We start from the raw sequence: 21,584 nt of genomic DNA, 5'->3' as shown, positions 1-21,584 counted from the left end.
AGCCTGGTGGGCTGCCGTCCATGGGGTCGCACAGAGTCGGACACGACTGAAGTGACTTAGCAGCAGCAGCAGCAGTTTTCTCCACCACATCTGACACCATCTGACCTAATGATCTTTATTTACAATTCAGCAGACTAGATATTTTCCAAAGGGCTCTCTGAATTAGGGGTCCTGCTAGGAGAGACCCTGAGGGGTACAAGCTGCTTGTTGATTGGGTTAGTGCATATTACTTTTTTGGAATTAAATTTTGAAGTATCTCAATCAACTGCCTTGATCCTCATACTAACTTATTTAAGAGTATCTTGCCACACTAGCACCTCTGTATTGCTTTATTTTTGCGTTCTTTTATCCCTTTTAGAAGTTGAAAATGCCCCTTTTGTGACTCTTTTCAAAAAATATAAGCACATGCCAAGGACCCCTGAAAAAGAGGCATTATATATGCATACGTATATCTCACACGCTAACAATCTTGTTCCTAAAGGGTAATTTAGGAAAACCAAATTACCCCCAAACTGTCTCCTATGTGTATGTCCTAATCTGTAATCACTTTAGTGAGGATACTGTAAGAAAGTGGATGTAGTCTTAGAAACCAAGAAACCAAGCCCCCTTTCCTGTGGTAAGTGGTACACCAATCATTTCTTTCCAAGAAATCAAGTTTACAGTGTGAACTGGAACATATTTTTGTACAGCTTTGGAGATTACTAGCACAATACCAGTTTTGTTCTCCATGCTTGATATTGTTATAAACTTTCAGTGATGGTCTGTCTTTATCCTGTGTTTTTTCTTGTGCTGAGTTTAGTGTCTCACCTAAGAAGTACACCCCGACTTCTCTCACCTCTGGCTTGCTTTCTAAAGTAAGTCTTTAGTTAATTTTGGGCAGAGATAGGTGTTATACCTCACAAACCAAAGTGAGTCTCTCATGCCAGGGGTGCTAAGCATATAATACATGCTGGTTATATTTGATGCAAAAGAATGGAAACCGAGTAATTGAGTCACTCAACTTCTTTTACGACACACAGTTTCAGGCAGTTGTCAGCTGCTTTAGCAAAAATTATTAGTTATAGGCGTCAGTGCAGATATTGTATGCCTTAACTCAGCATCACTTGGAAAAGTATTCAGCGGTCAGCAAGAAGCAGTTCTAATAAAATATCGTTAAAGACAGAGGCTGTTGAAAAGACATCTGACCAAACATGAGTTACATTTTTACAGGCTGTTTCACAATTTGACTGGTAGTCAGTGGTACGGAACTTCTTCTATGATAGTGTTTAAGACAAGTAGTTCATCCTCACCATAAGTCTTGGCATTTTAGTGAAGTTAACTGCACATGCAAATTAAAAGTTTGTGCTGAAGTCAGAACATACTTAAGAGACTAACATACCAAAGTAATAGATTGCTGTAGTTGTCAATAAGCTAATAAGAATGCAGTCTTATGTTGTCTGGGTCATTTGTTCTGAAGAGATGCTAAGAGCTGTTTTCTGGATTTTATTTTGACAGGAAAGCTCTAGAGACAGTCTTCGATGAAGTCATTATGGTAGATGTCCTGGACAGCGGTGATTCAGCACATCTAACCTTAATGAAGAGGCCTGAGTTGGGTGTCACGTTGACTAAACTCCACTGCTGGTCACTTACACAGTACTCAAAATGTGTATTCATGGATGCAGATACTCTGGTGAGTATGACTTTGATGGCTGGAGAGATGGATATAGTAACTGAAAGCGGTTAGGCATGTGAAGAATGCTGTCAGGACTTGACAGTAAAGTTCAGATAAAACTGCTGTTGTGAAAAGTGTCAGGTGTTGAAGGAGAGTAGGAGCAGTCTGCCTCACAGGTGTCATCTGAAGAGTTAAAGACCAGCAACAGATTGCATCTTGTGTGTTGGAGAACTTAGGAAGGGTTATGCTATAGAAGAACAGTTCTGAAATGCTTTCCCTTCTCCCCACCCCCTTACCCTTGAATCAGGTCCTAGCCAATATTGACGATCTTTTTGAGAGAGAAGAATTGTCGGCGGCACCAGACCCAGGGTGGCCTGACTGCTTCAATTCTGGAGTCTTTGTTTATCAGCCTTCAGTCGAAACATACAATCAGCTGTTGCATCTTGCTTCCGAGCAAGGTAGTTTTGATGGTACGTATCTGTTTTCCTTGTATCAGATAAGCTGTGAATAACTTCTAGGGGCTGCTCTTCTCAGGGAGTTGCTACGTTTCCTTGTGTCTACAAGATAGTGATACATGTGATAAGACAAGCGTTTTAAGTCATGTTGTTCTGGGAAATAGTGTGTTTTGTGTGTGTGTATGCATCTTTTTCCTATAGGTACCTAGGCTGTTTTACAGACTTGCCATTCATTGATCTTCCTGTGCCTAAATTGGAGTATGATTAAAGCAACCATGGTTATTCAGGAATTCAAAAGATCACTAAACAGATGAAAGAGTTTAACAGCTGTCTTAAGCCTGAGTAAACTGAAGTGCAAGAACAGGAGGACCCAGAATTGTTTCTGTGGAAATTTGAGGAATAAATTTAGGCTCTCATTCTCAGAACACAGGCTCTGTGAGTAATCTTTGTCTCCAAATTTTCACTGTCTATAAGGAAGTGCATCAGATAGAGTTTTATCTGCAAAGCTAAAGCATAGAACCTTGGCAGTCACCATCCATTTTCCGTAAGGCGTATGTGTATCTATCTATAGCTGTCAATATATGTTTATATAGAAAGGTTATAACTGTGATTTAGGGCTTCAGATCCTTTGGAGAATTTTGGTTAAATTAATTAGTTAGGTATACTTCTATTTTGGCAACCCACTCCGGTACTCTTGCCTGGCAAATCCCATGGACGGAGGAGCCTGTTGGGCTGAAATTCAGGGGGTCGCTTTTCACTTTCATGCATTGGAGAAGGCAGTGGCAACCCACTCCAGTGTTCTTGCCTGGAGAATCCCAGGGACAGGGGAGCCTGGTGGGCTGCTGTCTCTGGGGTCGCACAGAGTCGGACACGACTGAAGCAACTTAGCAGCAGCAACTTCTATTTTAGGCCAGTCTCTAAAATAATAAATAATAAGTCACTTTTGTTTTTAACAGCACAAACCACAACACTAGCAGTTAGTATGCAAAAGCAGCTTTTTTGAAAATAAACGTTGATGGATCCTTTGAATTAAGAAAAGACCCAGTTGTATCTAGGAAGAAGGATTTGTACAAGGAGACCCCCTTCTCAGCAGTGACTGTCTGTCAGATACTTGACACTGTGGCAGAAGCCAGGGCCAGGAGCATGGGGGTAGTCCAGAGCCCTGAGCAGACCCCAGGCCCTACTTTCCACTCCAAGAGCAGGTATGAGATTTGCAGTGAGTAGATCTTTTGACACCAGCAGGAATGACCATCCTCAACTGACATAAAGTTTAGCCCTGGATGCAGATATGGGGGTTCATCTCCATTAACTAGTTGTAAAGTTAAAAATCACAATTTCACATTTAAAGTTTTTGAATTAAAAATACATCTAGACGTTCATGGGATTGCTGAAATTAAGAAATTGGAATTTAAAACATTTTTGTGTGTTAGTCACTCAGTCATGTCCAACTCTTTGTGACCCCAGGAACCTTACCCTGCCAGGCTCCTCTGTCTGTGGAATTCTCTAAGCAAGAACACTGGAGTGGGTAGCCATTCCTTTTTTTCAGAGATCTTCCTGATCCAGAGATTGAACCCAGGTCTCCTGCATTGCAGTCAGATTCTTTACCTTCCCCACTAGGGAAGCCCAAAACAGTTTTAGTTAAATATTAAATTGAAATTGGGTTTTTGTTGTTGCTGTTCACAGAAATTGAATTCTGTTTAGTCATTTGAGGATTTGGAACAGCAGCTATTTGAAATGTCATTGAAAAGGAAGGAGAAATTTAAATCTCAGTCTTGTTTCACTGTTTGACTAGTTTATATTCTATACCAGTAGTGCTAAACCTGGGGCGATTTGGCCCCACCCCCTGGGGACTTTTGGCAATGTCTGGAGACATTTTTAGCTGTCACAAGTGAATGGGAAGACAGGACTGGCATCTAGTGAGTAGAAGCCAGGGATGCTGCTAAACATCCTCCAACGCACGCCCCCACACCAAAGAATCATCCGGCTCAAGAGGTCAGTAGCACCAAGGTTGAGAAATTCTGCTCAGTGCCAAGTCATTATGTGCCCTTAAAACAGTGAGCAAAAGTATCTGAGCCGTAATAAGTGGCAGCCTCTGACAGGAAGTGCATTTTTACTTTAAGCAACCTTAAGTGAGAAATAATGCGCTGAGTGCTCACTGTGGTTATGGCCAAATGTAACTTCTTCACTTCACTGACTTATTTTGTAGCTCCTGCTATTTTCCTTTCATATAAGGAATGAAAGTTATATTGGCATTTGAGTTCAAAACATGTATTTCTCTTGCTCACACAAAAATAGTTACCTTTGCACAGAAGGAAGATAAGAGTATTTTTAGCAGAAGTCTACTGTTTGTCTTAACCTTTGCGTCAGATTGTGGCTTTCTTCACCTCCTCTCATTAAATTTAAAGGAAGTAGCATAATCCTGCCAGAAATTTCATATAAATTATCAGATCTAATAAGTGAGTCGCATGCTACAGTAGATCTAGCTGCCTAAAATGCACGTGATTATAATTGCGTAAAGAGAATCCACTTTCTAATTTTGAAGAATACTAGATTCTTTTGTCGCAAGATGAAAGTTTGGATGCCAGTGTGCCGTGATAAATTACTGGGTTACAATTTCAGAATATAAAATGGTTTAATTAGCTGGTAGAAACCAACCTGGATCATGTATTTTTTTCTGGAACCAAGAGGTACTAAAGGAATTGATGCTCCGTTGTTAAGAAGCAAGAACGTGTAAAGAGGGCTCAACTAGAAAGCGCTTTCTGCTCTTTCAGCTAGAATCTGAAACCGCAGGCGATTCTCTCTGTGCCTGGGAGCACATTCATTATTCAGCAGCAGGGTTTCCAGGAGCTGGCCTTTCTGGAGGGTGCTCCACTTACTGGCTTGCTGGTGGCAAAGGATTTGAATTTTTTCTGTGACTCATGGAAATACCTAGTTGAAAGAGGTGAAAATTCAACTATGTAGATAGGAGCTTATGCTTATTCTTTTTTAAATGTTATTTATTTATTTATATTTTTGACTGTGTTAGGTCTTCACTGCTGCATGGGCTTTTCTCTAGTTGTGAAGAGAGGGGGCTACTCCCTGGTTGTCGGGAGAGGACTTCTCGTTGTGGTGGGTTGCAGTGGCTTTTCCTATTACTGAGCACAGGTTTCAGTAGTTATGGTCCCTCGGTTTCTGGGCTTAGTTGAACCAAGGAACTGACGTCAAGCTCTCAATGCAAATGTCACGCCACAGGCTCTGAGATGAGCACTTTCAGGCATTTCCTTTCACTTTACCATACATTTTCTAATACCCACAGATACCTCCCCCCACCCCCAGCCCCCAGGTGTACTGAACAGGGGTCTTCAGTCCTAGCATTTTTAGACTGATATTAAAGAAAACCTGTTTGCAGATACCTATAGCTCTGTCTGAATGTCTTGCAAGTTCTGCTTAATCTCCTCATACGTTCAACAAAAATTGATGGGGCCTGATGTCCACTGACAAGCCACGTGGGCTGCTGATGGCTGAGTATTTGCAGCTGCTTCTGCAGCCCTTCTCATGTGAAAGAATGTGGCTGTCAAGGCTTCTAATCACCAGTCCTCTAATCACACCACACCCTTGCTTCTGACCAAGAGGATATTCCTAATATGGCAAATCATGCTAGGGACCTTGACATCTTTTTTCTTCCCCAATATCTATAGAGTGTTAGAAATTTCGAACTAGTGACTTCATACCTAACTCATGGCTGGCGTTTAATTTCCCACAATGAGGTGTCTAACTTCCTATGCTGTTAATATTTGTGGACTGTCTTGCACTTACTTCATAACCAACATTACATGTTTTCTGAAGAGTTGTATGATAACTATTGCAAAACACATATACAGTAATATTTTATAGACTCTGACAAGATAAGGTCGACTTCAGGACTTAACAGTGAGAAGGAAAAGAGGTGATGATTTTGTAGATACTAGTCAGCAGTTTTATCTCCACACATGAGAGAGTACAGTAAGGCTGATTCACTTGACTCTTCATTTGATTAAGTTAATCTGGATGCAAGTTGAGATTTTTATTTCCTTTTCTCCCATGACTCCAGAGTATCCTAAATTAAGGATGCCTATACAGTTGAAATCATTGTATGGCATCACTGACTTGATGGACACTAGTTTGAGTAAGCTCCGGGAGTTGGTGATGGACAGGGAATCCTGGTGTGCTGCAGTCCATGGGGTCGCAAAGAGTTGGACACAACTGAGCAACTGAACTGAACTGATACAGTCGAAAAGTTTAGTGCTTGACAGTTGCTGTATATTAAATTTTGTTTCCATGTGTTACCTTCAAAAACCTAAGTGAAAAATTAGAATTGATATTTTCCAATTTCAAGTATCCATCTTTAAAAAAAAATGGAATTCTTAGTGTAATCTAAATATCCTAAGCTTTTTTTGAAGTCATGACATTTTGGTGTGTAGCTGAATTTTCAAAAAAAAAAAAAATGAACAGAGTAAATTGGTGTAGAATGTTAGGTATGGTTTTCCTTCAGCAGAATCTAAAATCTGCTGTGAGGTCATTAAACTGTGTGTTCCCTATTCTGATTTTTAAGGGGTCACTGAGACCCTTAAACTGAATTTTTTTCTGTGCTTGGAAATGTAAACTGGGAGAGTACAATGAAGTTTTTAAATAATTTTAAAAGAGTTTGTTCTAAATTCTAAGTTTTAAAGTGTAAAAGTGACCCCAGTGTTCTCTAACCTTTGCGATTAGTTTGGATTCAAGCTGTCCAAAAAAGTAGTGAAGGAGAGAGAGATTCCCAGATAGTACTTGTCTTGTTCAAACCAGAGATGCTCAGAAATTCAGATGTGCCTCACCTGGTCCCCTGACTTGAAAGGTTCCACTTTGACAGGTGCTCATGGTAGGCTTTCCCCAGTGGCCCACAGACTAGGCTACTTGTGGCTATATAGGCCTTAAGCTGTGTTGTCAGTTGCTTTGAAAATTACTCTGTTCTCTTGTGTTTATATCATTCAGTAAGTAAATTTTAATTGATAGTTTGGGTAGTATATTGAATAAAGATGAAAAGCAAAAGTCATATCATGTAGCAAAATAAATGAGTACACACAATTTTTAAGGGCTATTTTTATCTCACTGTACCTACCCATGAGTATTTTTTTTTAACTTAGCCATCTGTTTCTAGCCTCGTAACCAGCAGAGATCATGAACTCGAATAGAGACGGAAGGAAGAACTAACGTGTTCATGTGTACAGGCTCTTAGGGAGGTCATTTTACTTCTTCATTTATTCCTTAACAGTTTTGTGAAGTAGTCATTTATTTATTCATTAGTATATTAATTCAATAGATGTTTATTGAAGGCCTGCTATATGGCTGTACTGGGCACCGGCATCGATACAGTTTGGACAGCCTCTTGCCAGACAGTCTGGCAAGGTGTGAAGCAGACAGTCTATCTTGAAGCTATGGCTGGGTTGTATGAGTGTAGTTTTATGTCTTCTCTTCCAATGGATCACCACATGCTGCAACATTCATGAAAATATATCCTGGAAATGATACAGGATGGAGGAAAATATTATACTGGCTTTATTACAGATTAATTACTTAAAATGCATTGCCCTGACTAGAGAAAGCAGTAGATATATTCCTCATTTTAGAGATGAGGACACTTAAGTCTTCTATCTCTGCAGCTACTGTTTCTCCCCTCTAAACCATAATGTCTAGAAATATTTTGTCTTTTTATTGTTAAAATAGTGGATGTGTTTTATTTGATGAATGAGATATGGTTGATTTATAATATATGTAAGTTTCAGGTGTACAATGTAGTGAGTCACCATTTTTAAAGGTTACACTCCTCTCATGGTTATTACAAAATATTGGCCATATCCCTTGTGCCGGACAGTCTATCCATGTGGCTTATTTTATACATAGTAGTCGGTACCTCTTAACACCCTGACCCCTATCTTGTCCCCACTTTCCTTTCCCCACTGGCAACCCTTAGTTTTCTGTGTCTATAAGTTACTTTGTGTTTTTTAATCAGCAGCACAGTTGATAGTCTCAAATTGTTTTGTGGGTTCAGAAGTATTTTTGCAAATGATTAATTTTGTCTTTGTTTCTGTAATCCATTCCTATGGTATTGAAAAAAAACCATTTGAGCTCCTCATCTGGGGAAGATACTAAGTTTAAGGGCTAGGAATATATAAGTAAATAATACAGTTTTTTTTTTTTATCCCTACCTGTATAAACCTTGTACACTGTATATTTTATGAGACCTTACATTTAACACCTAATTACACAATTATGTAATCGTGAATCTGATAAATTCAGCGTGCTAAAAGAATCTAGACTTAGGAGGAGCTGCCTTAAATTGAGAAAGTGAAATTTAAACCACAAATAAGTGTTCCCTTGCATCTATGTAATTATTTAATAGCTTGATTATTTAAAATATTTTTTAAAGTGAGAAACAAAAGCTGAACATGAAATGGTAAAATAAATCAATCGTTCTTCGTTTAAATGGATTGAGGCCAGTGAGATGCAGTGATGCTAAGACCAGGGCTCAAAGTACCTGGATTCCCATGAGCCACCTGGGTTAATCCGATGATCCTTAGTAAACCTAATGGAAATATCCCCAAGAGATGGAACACTCACAAACAATAACTTAGTATCCTTGGCATGCTCTCTGTCGACAAGAGTGGTAACACCTGCCGAGCATGTTATAGGAATTCAGTGTTAAGGACTGAGTCACATTTTCATTTCAGCATTTGCCTATCTCTTGCTTATGTTGTTCAGTCACTAAGTCATGTCCAGCTCTTTGTGACCCCATGGACTGTTGCCTGCCAGGATCCCCTGTCCATGAGATTTTCCATGCAAGAATACTGGAGTGGGTTTCATTTCCTTCTCCAGGGAATCTTCCTGACCCAGGGATCAAACCTGCATCTCACGTGGATTCTTTACCACTGAGCTACCTGGGAAGCCCATCCCTCTCTTATAATATTAACCGTATTTTGCTTTAAATTGTTTGCTTGGTTTATGCTCTTCTACTCCCTGATTAGGTTGAAAACCATTTGAAAGCTGGAGCCTATTTTAGTCATCATCCTATAGTACCTATATGTAATTTATATAACCTCAGACATTTTCTATAGAAATGACATTTCTAAGAGTTACGTTCTCTAATATAATAAAATTTAAAAAGGGTCATTCTCTAAAAGACCCTAGACCAGTGCTTCTCAGATTTTAATATGCAAACAAAGCATCTAAGGATTCAAATGAGCATTCTGATTCTGTGGGTCTGGTGGGATTGGGCACTTACTATTCTGCAGTTCTGTCAAACTCGCATGTGATGCCCCTACTTCTGGATCCGTGTGTTGAGCAACATGGTTTTAGGGGAACATTTCCTTGGGGCTGAGAAATTCAGGTTCATGTTTAAACCAAAATTCATCCCCCTACTCCTGCCCTGCTATTCACAGTAGGCAAGCCGGCTGCCAACAAACTATGGGAAAACACACAAAATGCTTAAGCACTGAATGCTGCTGCTGCTGCTAAGTCGCTTCAGTCATATCAGACTCTGTGCGACCCCATAGAAGGCGGCCCACCAGGCTCCCCCGTCCCTGGGATTCTCCGGGCAAGAATATTGGAGTGGGTTGCTATTTCCTTCTCCAATGTATGAAAGTGAAAAGTGAAAGTGAAGTTGCTCAGTCGTGTCCAACCCCATGGACTGCAGCCTACCAGGCTCCTCCGTCCATGGAATTTTCCAGGCAAGAGTACTGGAGTGGGGTGCCATTGTCTTCTCTGTAAGCATTGAATAGTGCACACATTAAAAAACATAACAGCACTCAATTCCATTTCTGTCTCATAAAATAATGGACACAGTTCTGATAAGTGCTGTGATATGTTCATGTTTATCAGGTTCATGACTCTGGTCAAAAGACCTGGAAATACTGAGTGGTTGTAACGTTATCACTAGCACTTGGCCAGCCTGGGGGAAGGAAGATACAGAATTCTGATGTTTGCTTTTGTTGCAGAACAGGTGCCATGCGTCTCTCGTTCCATTTCCTTTCTCTCTGTCTCTCACCTGTGTCACCACACCCACGCTTGCTGGATCACAGCTGCTGGCGTGTCTGCTAATCACGCTTGTTGGTTCTGAGCTGATTGAGATGAACAGTGTCTTAACCTGTCAAAATAAATAAAGTTGCCTCTGGAAGCCTGACTAGAATGTACTGGACAAAAGTCCTGGGGTTTTCATTGGGAAAATTCAGCAGCCTTCATTACATCCTTGTATGTCTTATAGCAAAGACCTGCTTAGATTTGTATTCTGCTTTAAAGTGTGCTCGAGTTTAGGGACTTCTAATGAAAGGATATTGATAGCACCAAACACAGATTTTTCTAGTGAAACTAAAACATAGTTAGTATGATCTTGAAATGTGCAGTTGTATATTTGGGAGAAGATGGTTAGATGGCTGAATTTAAAAATTATATAAGAAGCCATGGACTTCTAGGTGGTATTTAAGTCTATTTTGAATCCACAACTTTTGACTAAAGGGTCACTCTTCATAGTCACATAATGAAGTCAGTGGCCATGGAAGTTTCATGGTCTATATGTTCTGTGCCCTGAGAGGTAGGGTCCTTGTTAAGGGTGTAAGGACGAACCATTTGAATGCGTACCATTGATACACACGTCTGCTGCCCTGTCTCTTCCACTTGTTGCTTGTTTCCTGGTCTAGCAGTGCTTCTCAGCCCTGCCATGGCACACAGCTGAGGGACTGATGGTATTCGGAGAGTACCTGAGAGTGAACGGAAGCGGCCGTTTGTGGCTGGAGGCAGCTGGCCAGGGACTCTGAGGGATCAACAAAACTCTTGACTCCTGTTTCCCAGGCTCACCCTGTCAGACTGGGGAGTCCTGCTTTATACTTACTCTTCTGACCTTCGTGGAATCGAATTTCTTCTCTGCGTTACAATGTCGTCAGTAGTCATTTTAAGTGGAATTGCTTAATTTGAAAAGAAAAGTCTTTAAATATGGCAGGAAAAAACAAGTAGTAGAAAAAGATATGTAGTCTGATGCCAGTTTTATGAAGTTCAAAAACAAGTGAAAATGCATGTATTGTCTGGAGATACACACACACGTGCTAAAGGAAATCACGATAATTACAAACAAATTTCATAATAAATAGTTCCTTTTGGGGTCGGGGGCAGTGAAATTGGGTAAGGGAACCCCCACAGAGAATTTAAACAGTGTTGGTAATGTATGAGTTTTTCAGTTGGATATTGGGTATATTTAGTGTTGTTGTTGGAGAAGGCAATGGCACCCCACTCCAGTAGTCTTGCCTGGAAAATCCTATGGATGGAGGAGCCTGGTAGGCTGCAGTCCATGGGATCGCTAAGAGTTGGGAGCGACTGAGCGACTTCACTTTCACTTTCCACTTTCATGCATTGGAGAAGGAAATGGCAACCCACTCCAGTGTTCTTGCCTGGAGAATCCCAGGGACAGAGGAGCCTAGTGGGCTGCTGTCTCTGGGGTCGCACAGAGTCAGACACGACTGAAGCGACTTAGCAGCAGCAGCAGTGGTGTTGTACGCTTTATAACCTACACATATATTTTTCTTTTGATAATATACTTCATACTGAAAATAAATAAGTGAAAAATGGAAAGAAAAGGTCTTGGCACAATTCTCATTCTTCCCCAATTGTATTATTAATATGCTAGAATTACAAAAATAATGTAACAATATTAAGGAAAAGTTGGAGTGAGGGAACATCGGTAACACCAATCCCCTCACACTGCTACTGTTGTTGGATTTATGATCTTCTGGTAGGAATGTGTATGTTCTTGGGGCTTCCTCAGTGGTAAAGAATCTGCTTGCCAATACAGGAGACCCAGGAGATGAGGGTTCGATCCCTGGATTGGGAAAATCCCCCAGAAAAGGAAATGGCAACCCACTCCAGTATTCTTGCCTGGAGAATTCCACGGACAGAGGAGCCTGACGGGCTACAGTCCATGGGGTCACAGAGAGTCATACACGACTGAGCACGCGCGCGCGCACACACACACACACACACACACACACACACACACACTTATGTTCTTAGTTATAATCATAATGTGTCGTTGTTTATATTACACAGTATATTGATGGTCTTTATAACCACTGGTTTTAATGGCTGAATAATGTTCAGGGAGTGGTTCAGTTCAGTTCAGTCGCTCAGTCGTGTCCGACTCTTTTCGACCCCATGAATTGCAGCACGCCAGGCCTCCCTGTCCATCACCAACTCCCAGAGTTCACCCAAACTAATGTCCATGGAGTCAGTCATACCATCCAGCCATCTCATCCTCTGTCGTCCCCTTCTCCTCCTGCCCCCAATCCTTCCCAGCATCAGAGTATACTAACCACTCTTCTATGGTAGAAAACTCAAGTTGTTTCAGCTTTTCTGCCATTAATGTCCTTCTTCATGGTTCTTTTTTTCATTCTACAAATAACTTACCCATGTGTAAGGCATTCTGCTAGCTGCTAGAATTATAATGATAAGCAGAAAGAGCCATAATCTCTGTCCTTGTGGAATCTAGAATCTAATGACTAACAGTTCTTGATGGCGTTTTGCATTTTAGTCACATTAATCTTTGAACTTTAAAAAAAAGTTTTTTGAGTGAATTGTAGATTTACATGCAGCTTTAAAAAATGTATAGAGAAACCCCATATATACTTCATTCACGCAGTTTCCCCCAATGGTAACATCTTATAGAATTGTAATTCTGCAACAGGAATTGATGCATTGACACAGTCCACCAACCTTGATTCTCTGGAGGCCTATCAGAACTTTCTGATACAGAGAGATCACTTCATGTGAGGTCACTCCAGACAGTTGCTCAATGATGCCTTTGATCCATAGAGTTGATCGAAGGCATTTGGAAAGGATGGGACACACAGAGGATAGGTAAGGTACGTTTGGACTTTAAGCCTAATGCCCTGATCTTACTACTTAGCTCTCAATATTAAATACATCTCCAGATCTTTAAAGTCTTTTTCAGAACCAAGAAAAATCAAATAATAATGACAGCCAATTCGGGTATGTTTAGAAAGGAAACTAGGTCTTAGTGCAAAGCGAACCAGGGAGGGAAGTATCTATGCGGTTTACCAGCCTTGCACTTTGAAAGAGCAGGATTCTGCTTGCCTGTCGCACTCCCTCCCTCCTAAGCACACATACACACACCTGCACACACCTATGAACACCTGTACACCTGAGCTGCTGTTCTGATTCACGGGAGACTCTGGTTCTGGGTGTTTCTTAGGCTCATGAGCCTAAGGTGAGAAGCACGTGGGCTCTGTAGTTGAATGTGTTTTGAAGTGATGGAGAAGGCAATGGCACCCCACTCCAGTACTCCTGCTTGGAAAATCCCATGGACGGAGGAACCTGTTAGGCTGCAATCCATGGGGTCGATAAGAGTCAGACACAACTGAGCAACTTCACTTTCATGCATTGGAGAAGGAAATGGCAGCCCACTCCAGTGTTCTTGCCTGGAGAATCCCAGGGACGGGGCAGCCTGGTGGGCTGCTGTCTATGGGGTCGCACAGAGTTGGACACGACTGAAGTGACTTAGCATAGCAATGACTTTTTGGTTACTTGTGTGTTTATGACTTAGGTCTTGCTCTTAGCTGTTGAGATTTTTATTGCTTTATTTCTTTTAAATGAATGGCATGGTCCTCACTATCTAAGCGAAGTGTGAGGTCCAGGAACCCCCAGGGTCTGAGCAGTCATCGTGCTAGGTGTCTATGGCTGCTGTTGACGTTAGCCCAGTGAGGACTGACCTGCCTGGAGGTGTGTTTCGTGGCGGAAGGGTGCACCAGGGTGCCACGGCCTGCTGTCCATCAGCCTTCCATCAATGCTGGGGCCTTCAGAAGCAATTCTACTAAGTTTGCTCTCTTTTGCTTTTGACTTTTTCTGTACCATTTCTCTTTCTTTAAAAAAAAATGTGCCATCTGACCTTTTAAAATATTTTTATTTATTTGTTCATTTGTTTATTTTTGGCTGCGCTGGGTCCTTTTGCTGTGTGGGCTGCTCTCCAGTTGTGGTGTGTGGGCTTCCCATTGTGGTGGCTTCTCTTGTTGCAGGGCATGGGCTCTGGGGTGTTCAGACTTCCGTAGTTGTGGCTCCCAGATTCTAGAGCACAGGCGTAGTAGTTGGGGTGCACGAGCTTAGTCGCTCCCCAGCATATGGGATCTTCCTGGATCAGGGTTCGAACCCGTGTCCCCAGCATTGGCAGGCGGATTTTTTTTTTTTAATCACTGAGCAACCAGGGACACCCTGTCCCATTGCTCTTTAACCTAAAGTCCAAAATCTTTAACTGAGAACAGTCTAAAATCGAAGCCTGGGGTGGTCTAGTTGTGGCCTACCCCTTGGAGGCCCACCTGGTGCCAGGTGACCCCGCCCTACTCTGCAGTCCACTTACCCAGGCCGCCTTCCAGGTCTTCTTTCCATAGCTGCACGTTTTGCCCTCCTCAGGTCTGTGGTGCTATGTAAGTGTTCTGCCTGGATCGCCATCTGCCCACCTTCTCTCCAGCTGCAGTTGTCAGCCCGCCTGTGCATCCCTCGGACACCCTGTGTATGTAGGCAGTTCTGGCTTACATACAGCATCCACAGCCTGTCAGACCAAGTCTCAGGCCACTGCCACGTGCCTCATAGCACTCAGAACTTTGCCTCACTGCCCTCATCCCCATTTGCGATGGTGTTGTGGATTCTTGATTTGCTGATAGTGGTGCCTCCCACCCTACCCAGACTGTCCTAGAGATGATGGCTCTGTCTCTGCCCACAGCTGATTCTCTAGTGCCTGGGCTGGTGTCTGGCACATAGTAGCTTCTCAGTGAATATTTTCTCAATTAATTAACTCAGGGAGATGGCTGCCCTCTAAAATGTCCTTTGGGAGCATGACATAGAATTTATTATTTTAAAAATGGAATTAGTGGGAATTTCCTGGCAGTCCAGGGGTTAGGACTCTGGGCTCTCACTTCCGAGGGCCTGGGTTCAATCCCTGGTTAGGGAACTAAAATCCCACCAGCCTTGAGGCACGGCCAGAAAAAAAAGCCAAAACAAAAAAAAAAATAGAATTAGCCTATTTATAAAGGCCCAGTTATATATTCCTGTAAAATTACTGACCTGTCCTTGAAGTCCGTGACTGTAATTTGTTTGTTTCTTTCAGGTGGGGACCAGGGTTTACTGAACACGTTTTTTAGCAGCTGGGCAACAACAGATATCAGAAAACACCTGCCATTTATTTATAACCTAAGCAGCATTTCTATATACTCCTACCTCCCAGCATTTAAAGCGTAAGTGCAAGGGGTTTAACTGTGGTGTGGGATGGTGAGGGCAGGGGGTGCGGTTCATATTTGGGGAGGGGAGGTGCCTCAGTGTCATTCTTGGGGCAAAAACAGGTGGAGACTTTGAGGAAAGTCCTTTCTCTCATAAGAAACTTGGCTGTGATGGGGAGGGGCCTTGCTGGTATTCATCACTTTACGTTTGGAGGAACCCAGAGGGTACTTTGCTGCCTGTGGGAAAAGGTTCCCATTGGTTCCTGGAAGCCAGGCCCTCTGATGAATCATCTCTCTGACACGGTCAAGAATACTTCTGCCTTGTACAAGCTGTTGAGCCTCAGCTCTCTAAAATGAGAGTGTGAACAGCTCCCTCTGAGGTTGCGGTGGGGGTGATATAAGATGAGTGGTGTCATGGTCAAGCTCAAGGCCTGTGGAGCTGGCCTCCTTCACTTCACATCTTGGAGAAGCCACTTCCTGGATGGTTACTAGTTACTGAAGTCGCAGCTTAGTAGAAGTTGTGCTTGTTACTGAACGCTCATCCTCGGTGTCCTCCAAAGGTTATTGTGAGCACTAAGGGAGGTGACTCGGTCAGTCAAGAGTCTGCCAGCACTGTTTATAATAGCCAGGACATGGAAGCAACCTAGATGCCCATCAGCAGATGAATGGATAAGAAAGCTATGGTACATATACACAATGGAGTATTACTCAGCCATTAAAAAGAATACATTTGAATCAGTTCTAATGAGGTGGATGAAACTGGAGCCTATTATACAGAGTGAAGTAAGCCAGAAGGAAAAACATAAATACAGTATACTAACGCATATATATGGAATTTAGAAAGATGGTAACAATAACCTGGTGTACGAGATAGCAAAAGAGACACTGATGTATAGAACAGTCTTATGGACTCTGTGGGAGAGGGTGGGAAGATTTGGGAGAATGACATTGAAACATGTAGAATATCATGTAAGAAACGAGTTGCCAGTCCAGGTTCGATGCGCGATACTGGATGCTTGGGGCTGGTGCACTGGGACGACCCAGAGGGATGATGTGGGGAGGGAGGAGGGAGGAGGGTTCAGGATGGGGAACACATGTATGCCTGTGGCGGATTCATTTTGATATTTGGCAAAACTAATACAATTATGTAAAGTTTAAAAATAAAATAAAATTTAAAAGAAAAAAAAAAAAAGAGTCTGCCTGCAATGCAGGAGACCAGGGTTTGATCCCTGGGTTGGGAGGATTCCCTGGAGAAGGAAATGGCAACCCACTACAGTATTCTTTGCCTGGGAAATCCCATGGACAGAAGAGCATGGAAGGCTGCACAGTCCATGGGGTCACAAAGAGTCAGACATGACTGAGCCACTCAGCCTACCCAAGGGAGGCAATCATGTGAAGAGCTAAGAGAGGCTGGCCTCCCTTTGTTGTTACGGTTCAGTCACCAAGTCGTGTCTGACTCTTTGTGACCCCGTGTACTGCAGCACACCAGAATTCCCTGTCCCTCATCAACTCCAAGAGTTTACCCAAGTTCATGTCCAGTGAATCAGTGATACCATCCAACCATCTCATCCTCTGTCGACCCTTCTCCTCTTGCCCTCAATCTTTCCCAGCATCAGGGTATTTTCCAGTGAGTCAGTTCTTCGCATCAGGTGGCCAAGGTATTGGAGTTTCAGCTTCAGCATCCGTCCTTCCAATAAATATTCAGGGCTGATCTCCTTTAGGATGGACTGGTTGGATCTCCTTGCAGTCCAAGGGACCCTCAAGTCTTCTGCAACTCAGTTCCAAAGCATCGATTCTTCGGCCTCCCTTAGCATTTAGTAATAGCAGGCGATGCGTCCTCTCTGGGAGGTGATCCAGCAATGCAGGCAATCTCCCAGCCCGAGGAGCAGCGTGTGTGTTCTCATTCTGCCATTTCCGTGCAGCGTCGGGAAGGCTCTTGGCTTCAGTCCACCATATGTAAAAGGAGGAGGGAAGTAAAAACCTCCCTCGTCAGGCTGTTGGGATAAAGCAGTTCATATACATAAAGTGCTCAGCGGACATTTGCTGTTTTTGCAACGTGCTCATTTCACACTGTTCCCTGTGTATTTCTAACTCAGCAGCTAATACAGCCCAGTTAACAGTGCTTGTCTCCCAGTGAGGGCCGGGGCGCTGTCCTTTAGGCTCTGACTCATTCGTGTGCAACCAAGATGATGATTCAGGCTTCTTGAGCAGAGGCCAAGCTGTCAGGTTGATCCCGAGACGTAGCCGTGAGCAGCGACACTCTGCTGAGTTGGGCTAGGCTCGTGATCTCTGTATCCCGCATGGGCGTTCCTGAGTGAGCAGAAAACAAAGGGTCTTTCACGCCTTGTGTTTCATTATCCAAAGTCCCCTCTAGATATCTTGCCCCGCGGTAATGAGCATGCCTGGGTTTTTGAGGCCGAAATGTTTCCTTTTGTGTTCTTTTCTGGGCAAACTCTGTCAACTTTACCCAGCTAAAGATTACAAGTATTTTGTGTTCTTTCCTCCCTAACTGTTCTCTTGGAGTGTGTGTCTCTGACATATTGCAGCCTCTTCCTTTCTAGAACAAAACAGACAGCCTCTCAAACCTACCAACTGTGGTCTGAGTAAGCAAACAGAACACAATTCACTGTCAAAGGATGAAATAAGAGATGCATTATCTTTGCCTCTAGTCCTTGGCCTTGTGAGGTACAAGCCTGTCTTGCTTGGAAGTGTGGACTTGATTTTCTCTAGTTTTGCTTTTAGTTTCAGATATACAGCAAAGTGATTATTTTTTTCAGATTATATTCCAATAAAGGTTATTACAAGATATTGAGTATAATTCCCTGTGCTTTACACTATATCCTTGTTGATTTTTTTGATGTATAGTAGTTTGTTAATCGTAAATTCCTAACTTGTTCCTTCCCCTCCCTGTTCCCCTTCGGTAACCATAAGTTTGTTTTCCATGTCTGTGAGTCTGTTTCTGTTTTGGATATAAATTCATTTGTATTATTTTTTAGATTCTATATATGAGTGATAACATAGAATATTCGTTTTTGTCTGACTTACTTCACTAAGTATAATATTTTCTCTGTGCCTGATTCTTTATAACCCTTATTGCCTCATAACTAAAAGTGTTCCTACAAACCGTGGTCACTTTGTTGGTCACTCAGTCATGTCCGACTCTGCAACCCCATGGACTGCAGCACACTGGGCTTCCCTATCCTTCATTGTCTCTCAGAGTTTGCTAAAACGCATGTCCACTGAGTCGGTGATGCCATCCAACCATGTCATCCTCTGTCGTCCCCTTCTCCTCCTGCCTTCTATGTTTCCCAGCATTAGGGTCTTTTCCAGTGAGCCAGCTCTTCAAATCAGGTGGCCAAAGTATTAGAGCTTCAGCTTCAGCATCAGTCCTTCCAATGAGTATTCAGGGTTGATTTTCTTTGGGAGTGACTGGTTTGATCTTGCTGGCCAAGGGGCTCTCAAGAGTCTTCTTCAGCACTACAGTTTGAAAGCCCTCTAGAACTGAATTGCTCTATAAGAGGGCAGTTGCTTAATTTAATTGACTAGCTTCAGCTGGGCAAGCAAAGGTGCGCGTGCAAAAGAGAAAGAATCATTAGTGGTGTGAGCAATTCTGCGCCTCCTTCCACTCAAGTCTGCTCATCGAGCTTGTATCCTGAGATGACTGTACTGGGGAAACATGAATTTGACATCCTCCCAATTGGACTTGGTTCCCAAACCATGTTGATGCAGAGTTTAAAGATTCATATTTTTCATGTAACATGGCCTTATTTCCACTCTGGTTCATTCAGAGATTCCCTCTGATTTTCATTTTCCTACCAACGTTGAACTTACTGTCCTTTTAGTGATAAGCCTGGTTTGCACAGACATTGCTTGTGTTCATTTTATTTTGACAAAGAACAAGAAGCAGGTAGAGCCGAGTTAAATTATTTAGGGAGAAGACAGACTGACTTGCTGGAATCTTGGCCGCCTCTCTCAGAATCCCAGTGGTTTTTATATCCTCTAAATGAATTTCCCAGCACAACAGTTTGGGATCTAAATTACCAAAATGGTTAGGATGGTTTCTTCTTCCTGACTCTAGAAATGAGTGCTAATTTTGGACATCTGCTTGGGGTATTGCCATAACCGTAGTGTAGATGACGCACTGGGAGGTTAGGAGCAGCCCCATCACTAGCTCGACGTCAGCTGGCGTGTGACCTGACGGGAGTTAACACTGCCTCCGTGCTGCTCTCCCTGGGGGGTGTCGGCTCCACAGTTTGGTAATGAGGCTTCTCAGAGAGATGCCTTCCTTTCCCCATTGCTAGTTATTTAGGGAAGTGGAAACCAGATCACAGAACTCATTTTCCCTTCCCTTTGCCAGAAAATTCTTTTGTTTTATTTTGCAGATATCCGTCTCCAGAGAAATTTTTCCTTACATTTTTGTTACAACTGGGAATGGCTAAAAAGTCAGGCAGTTACATTTTCTTTTTTGTTTTAAGTTAATATAAAATTGTGGCCCAAATCTTTGAAGCTTCCCTGGTAGCTCAGTGGTAAAGAATCCGCCTGCCAATCCAGGAGATGTGGGTTTGATCCCTGAGTCAGGAAGATCCCCTGGAGAAGGAAACAGCAACCTACTCTAGTATTCTTGCCTGGAAAATCCCATGGAGCTTGGAGGGCTGTGAGTCCGTGGGATTGCAAAGAGTCTGATACAGTTTAGCAACTAAACAGCAACACAGACAGTCATGAACTCTTGGGCTGCCATCACTACCTGACCAAGAACCCTGTGCACCGCTGAGAACTCAGCTGGGCTCAGGATAGCCTTGCTGGCCTCCAGGACCGAGTGGCTCTATGGTGTGCTGGCCTTCCCCAGGGCAGCACAGGTGGTGGCAGGTGGGATGAAACTAAGGAGTGGTTTAGAGGCTTCATGGAAGAAGTCAAGAATTTGGCCCCCCACTCCTAGCAACCGTGTGCCTTGAGAATGCCGAGACAGTATTTAGATGCCCCAGAGTCTCACCACCTTGGATGTCTTACAGCAATGTAGCCTTTGCTCTTCCATGAAGTTTCTGCAAAAGGACAGCCTGACATGAATCAAAATTAACATGAATTTGAGCCACAGGGGTAGCATATCTAAAGCCTTTCTCTGCAGACTGTTTGGGCAGAACAGAGCACAAAGGAAGCAGATGTACTAGTTTTACCACTTTGAATGGATTCTCAAACATAGCTTCTGAAAAACCAAATTAATAATATTTTCTGTAACAAAAGATCCTGTTTAATACTGCATAACTTGAGAACCAAAATGCTTGGCTTAGAACTTTTCAATTAATTTGTAATATATGTGTTGAAAAACAAGCTCATAAATGTATTTCTTAATGAAATAATATTTCTGAAAGTGCCTCGCATAATGTTTGGGAAATAGCAGGCTCCTAGTTAATATTCGTTTCTTTATGTTTTCTCCATCTGGAGGGCCTGTTTTATCCATATAGCATAGATTTTGGCTTGTACATAATGCTGGGTAAAATCTCATTAGTCTTTTTAAAATCAGCCATTTAGTTCCATTTTTACTTTCTATTAAATCCATTGACTAAAAGCTGTTTCTGTTATATTATGCTATATAAAATTGACCTAAAGCAAAGATAAAGAATTCTATGGTATTGTTTCAAACCGCCATACATTTTAATTGGTCGAATTGATTGAATAAAAAAACTTGATTTGTCAAATAATTTCCAAATAAATATTTTTAACTTACCCTTTTTCAGTTCAGTTCAGTCAGTCAGTCATCTCCGACTCTTTGCGACCCTATGAATTGCAGCACACCAGGCCTCCCTGTCCATCACCAACTCCCGGAGTTCACTCAAACTCACGTCCATCGAGTCGGTGATGCCATCCAGCCATCTCATCCTCTGTCATCCCCTTCTTCTCCTGCCCCCAATCCCTCCCAGCATCAGTCTTTTCCAGTGAGTCAGCTCTTCGCATGAGGTGGCCAAAGTACTGGAGTTTCAGCTTTAGCATCATTCCTTCCAAAGAAATCCCAGGGCTGATCTCCTTCAGAATGGACTGGTTGGATCTCCTTGCAGTCCAAGGGACTCGCAAGAGTCTCCTCCAACACCACAGTTCAAAAGCATCAATTCTTCAGCGCTCAGCCTTCTTCAGAGTCCAACTCTCACATCCATACATGACCACTGGAAAAACCATAGCCTTGACTAGACGGACCTTTGTTGGCAAAGTAATGTCTCTGCTTTT

At 42.5% G+C, this 21,584-nt stretch overlaps 1 protein-coding gene across 2 annotated transcripts in view; it reads left to right on the top strand.

The window, feature by feature from the left end:
- Positions 1 to 21,584, top strand: part of GYG1 (glycogenin 1) — a 40,897-nt gene that overhangs the window by 3,581 nt on the left and 15,732 nt on the right. For both annotated transcript variants that reach the window (XM_061419175.1, XM_061419168.1), the window contains exons 3-5: positions 1,495 to 1,669; positions 1,959 to 2,121; positions 15,260 to 15,386. In XM_061419175.1, coding sequence (XP_061275159.1) covers positions 1,495 to 1,669; positions 1,959 to 2,121; positions 15,260 to 15,386 — 465 coding nt within the window. The remainder of the gene's footprint in view (positions 1 to 1,494; positions 1,670 to 1,958; positions 2,122 to 15,259; positions 15,387 to 21,584) is intronic.

This window comes from Bos javanicus, chromosome 1 (assembly GCF_032452875.1).
Source record: "Bos javanicus breed banteng chromosome 1, ARS-OSU_banteng_1.0, whole genome shotgun sequence".
Taxonomy (NCBI): domain Eukaryota; kingdom Metazoa; phylum Chordata; class Mammalia; order Artiodactyla; family Bovidae; genus Bos; species Bos javanicus.
Note: the sequence above shows the minus strand (reverse complement) of the source record. Positions and strands in the feature narration are given on the sequence as shown.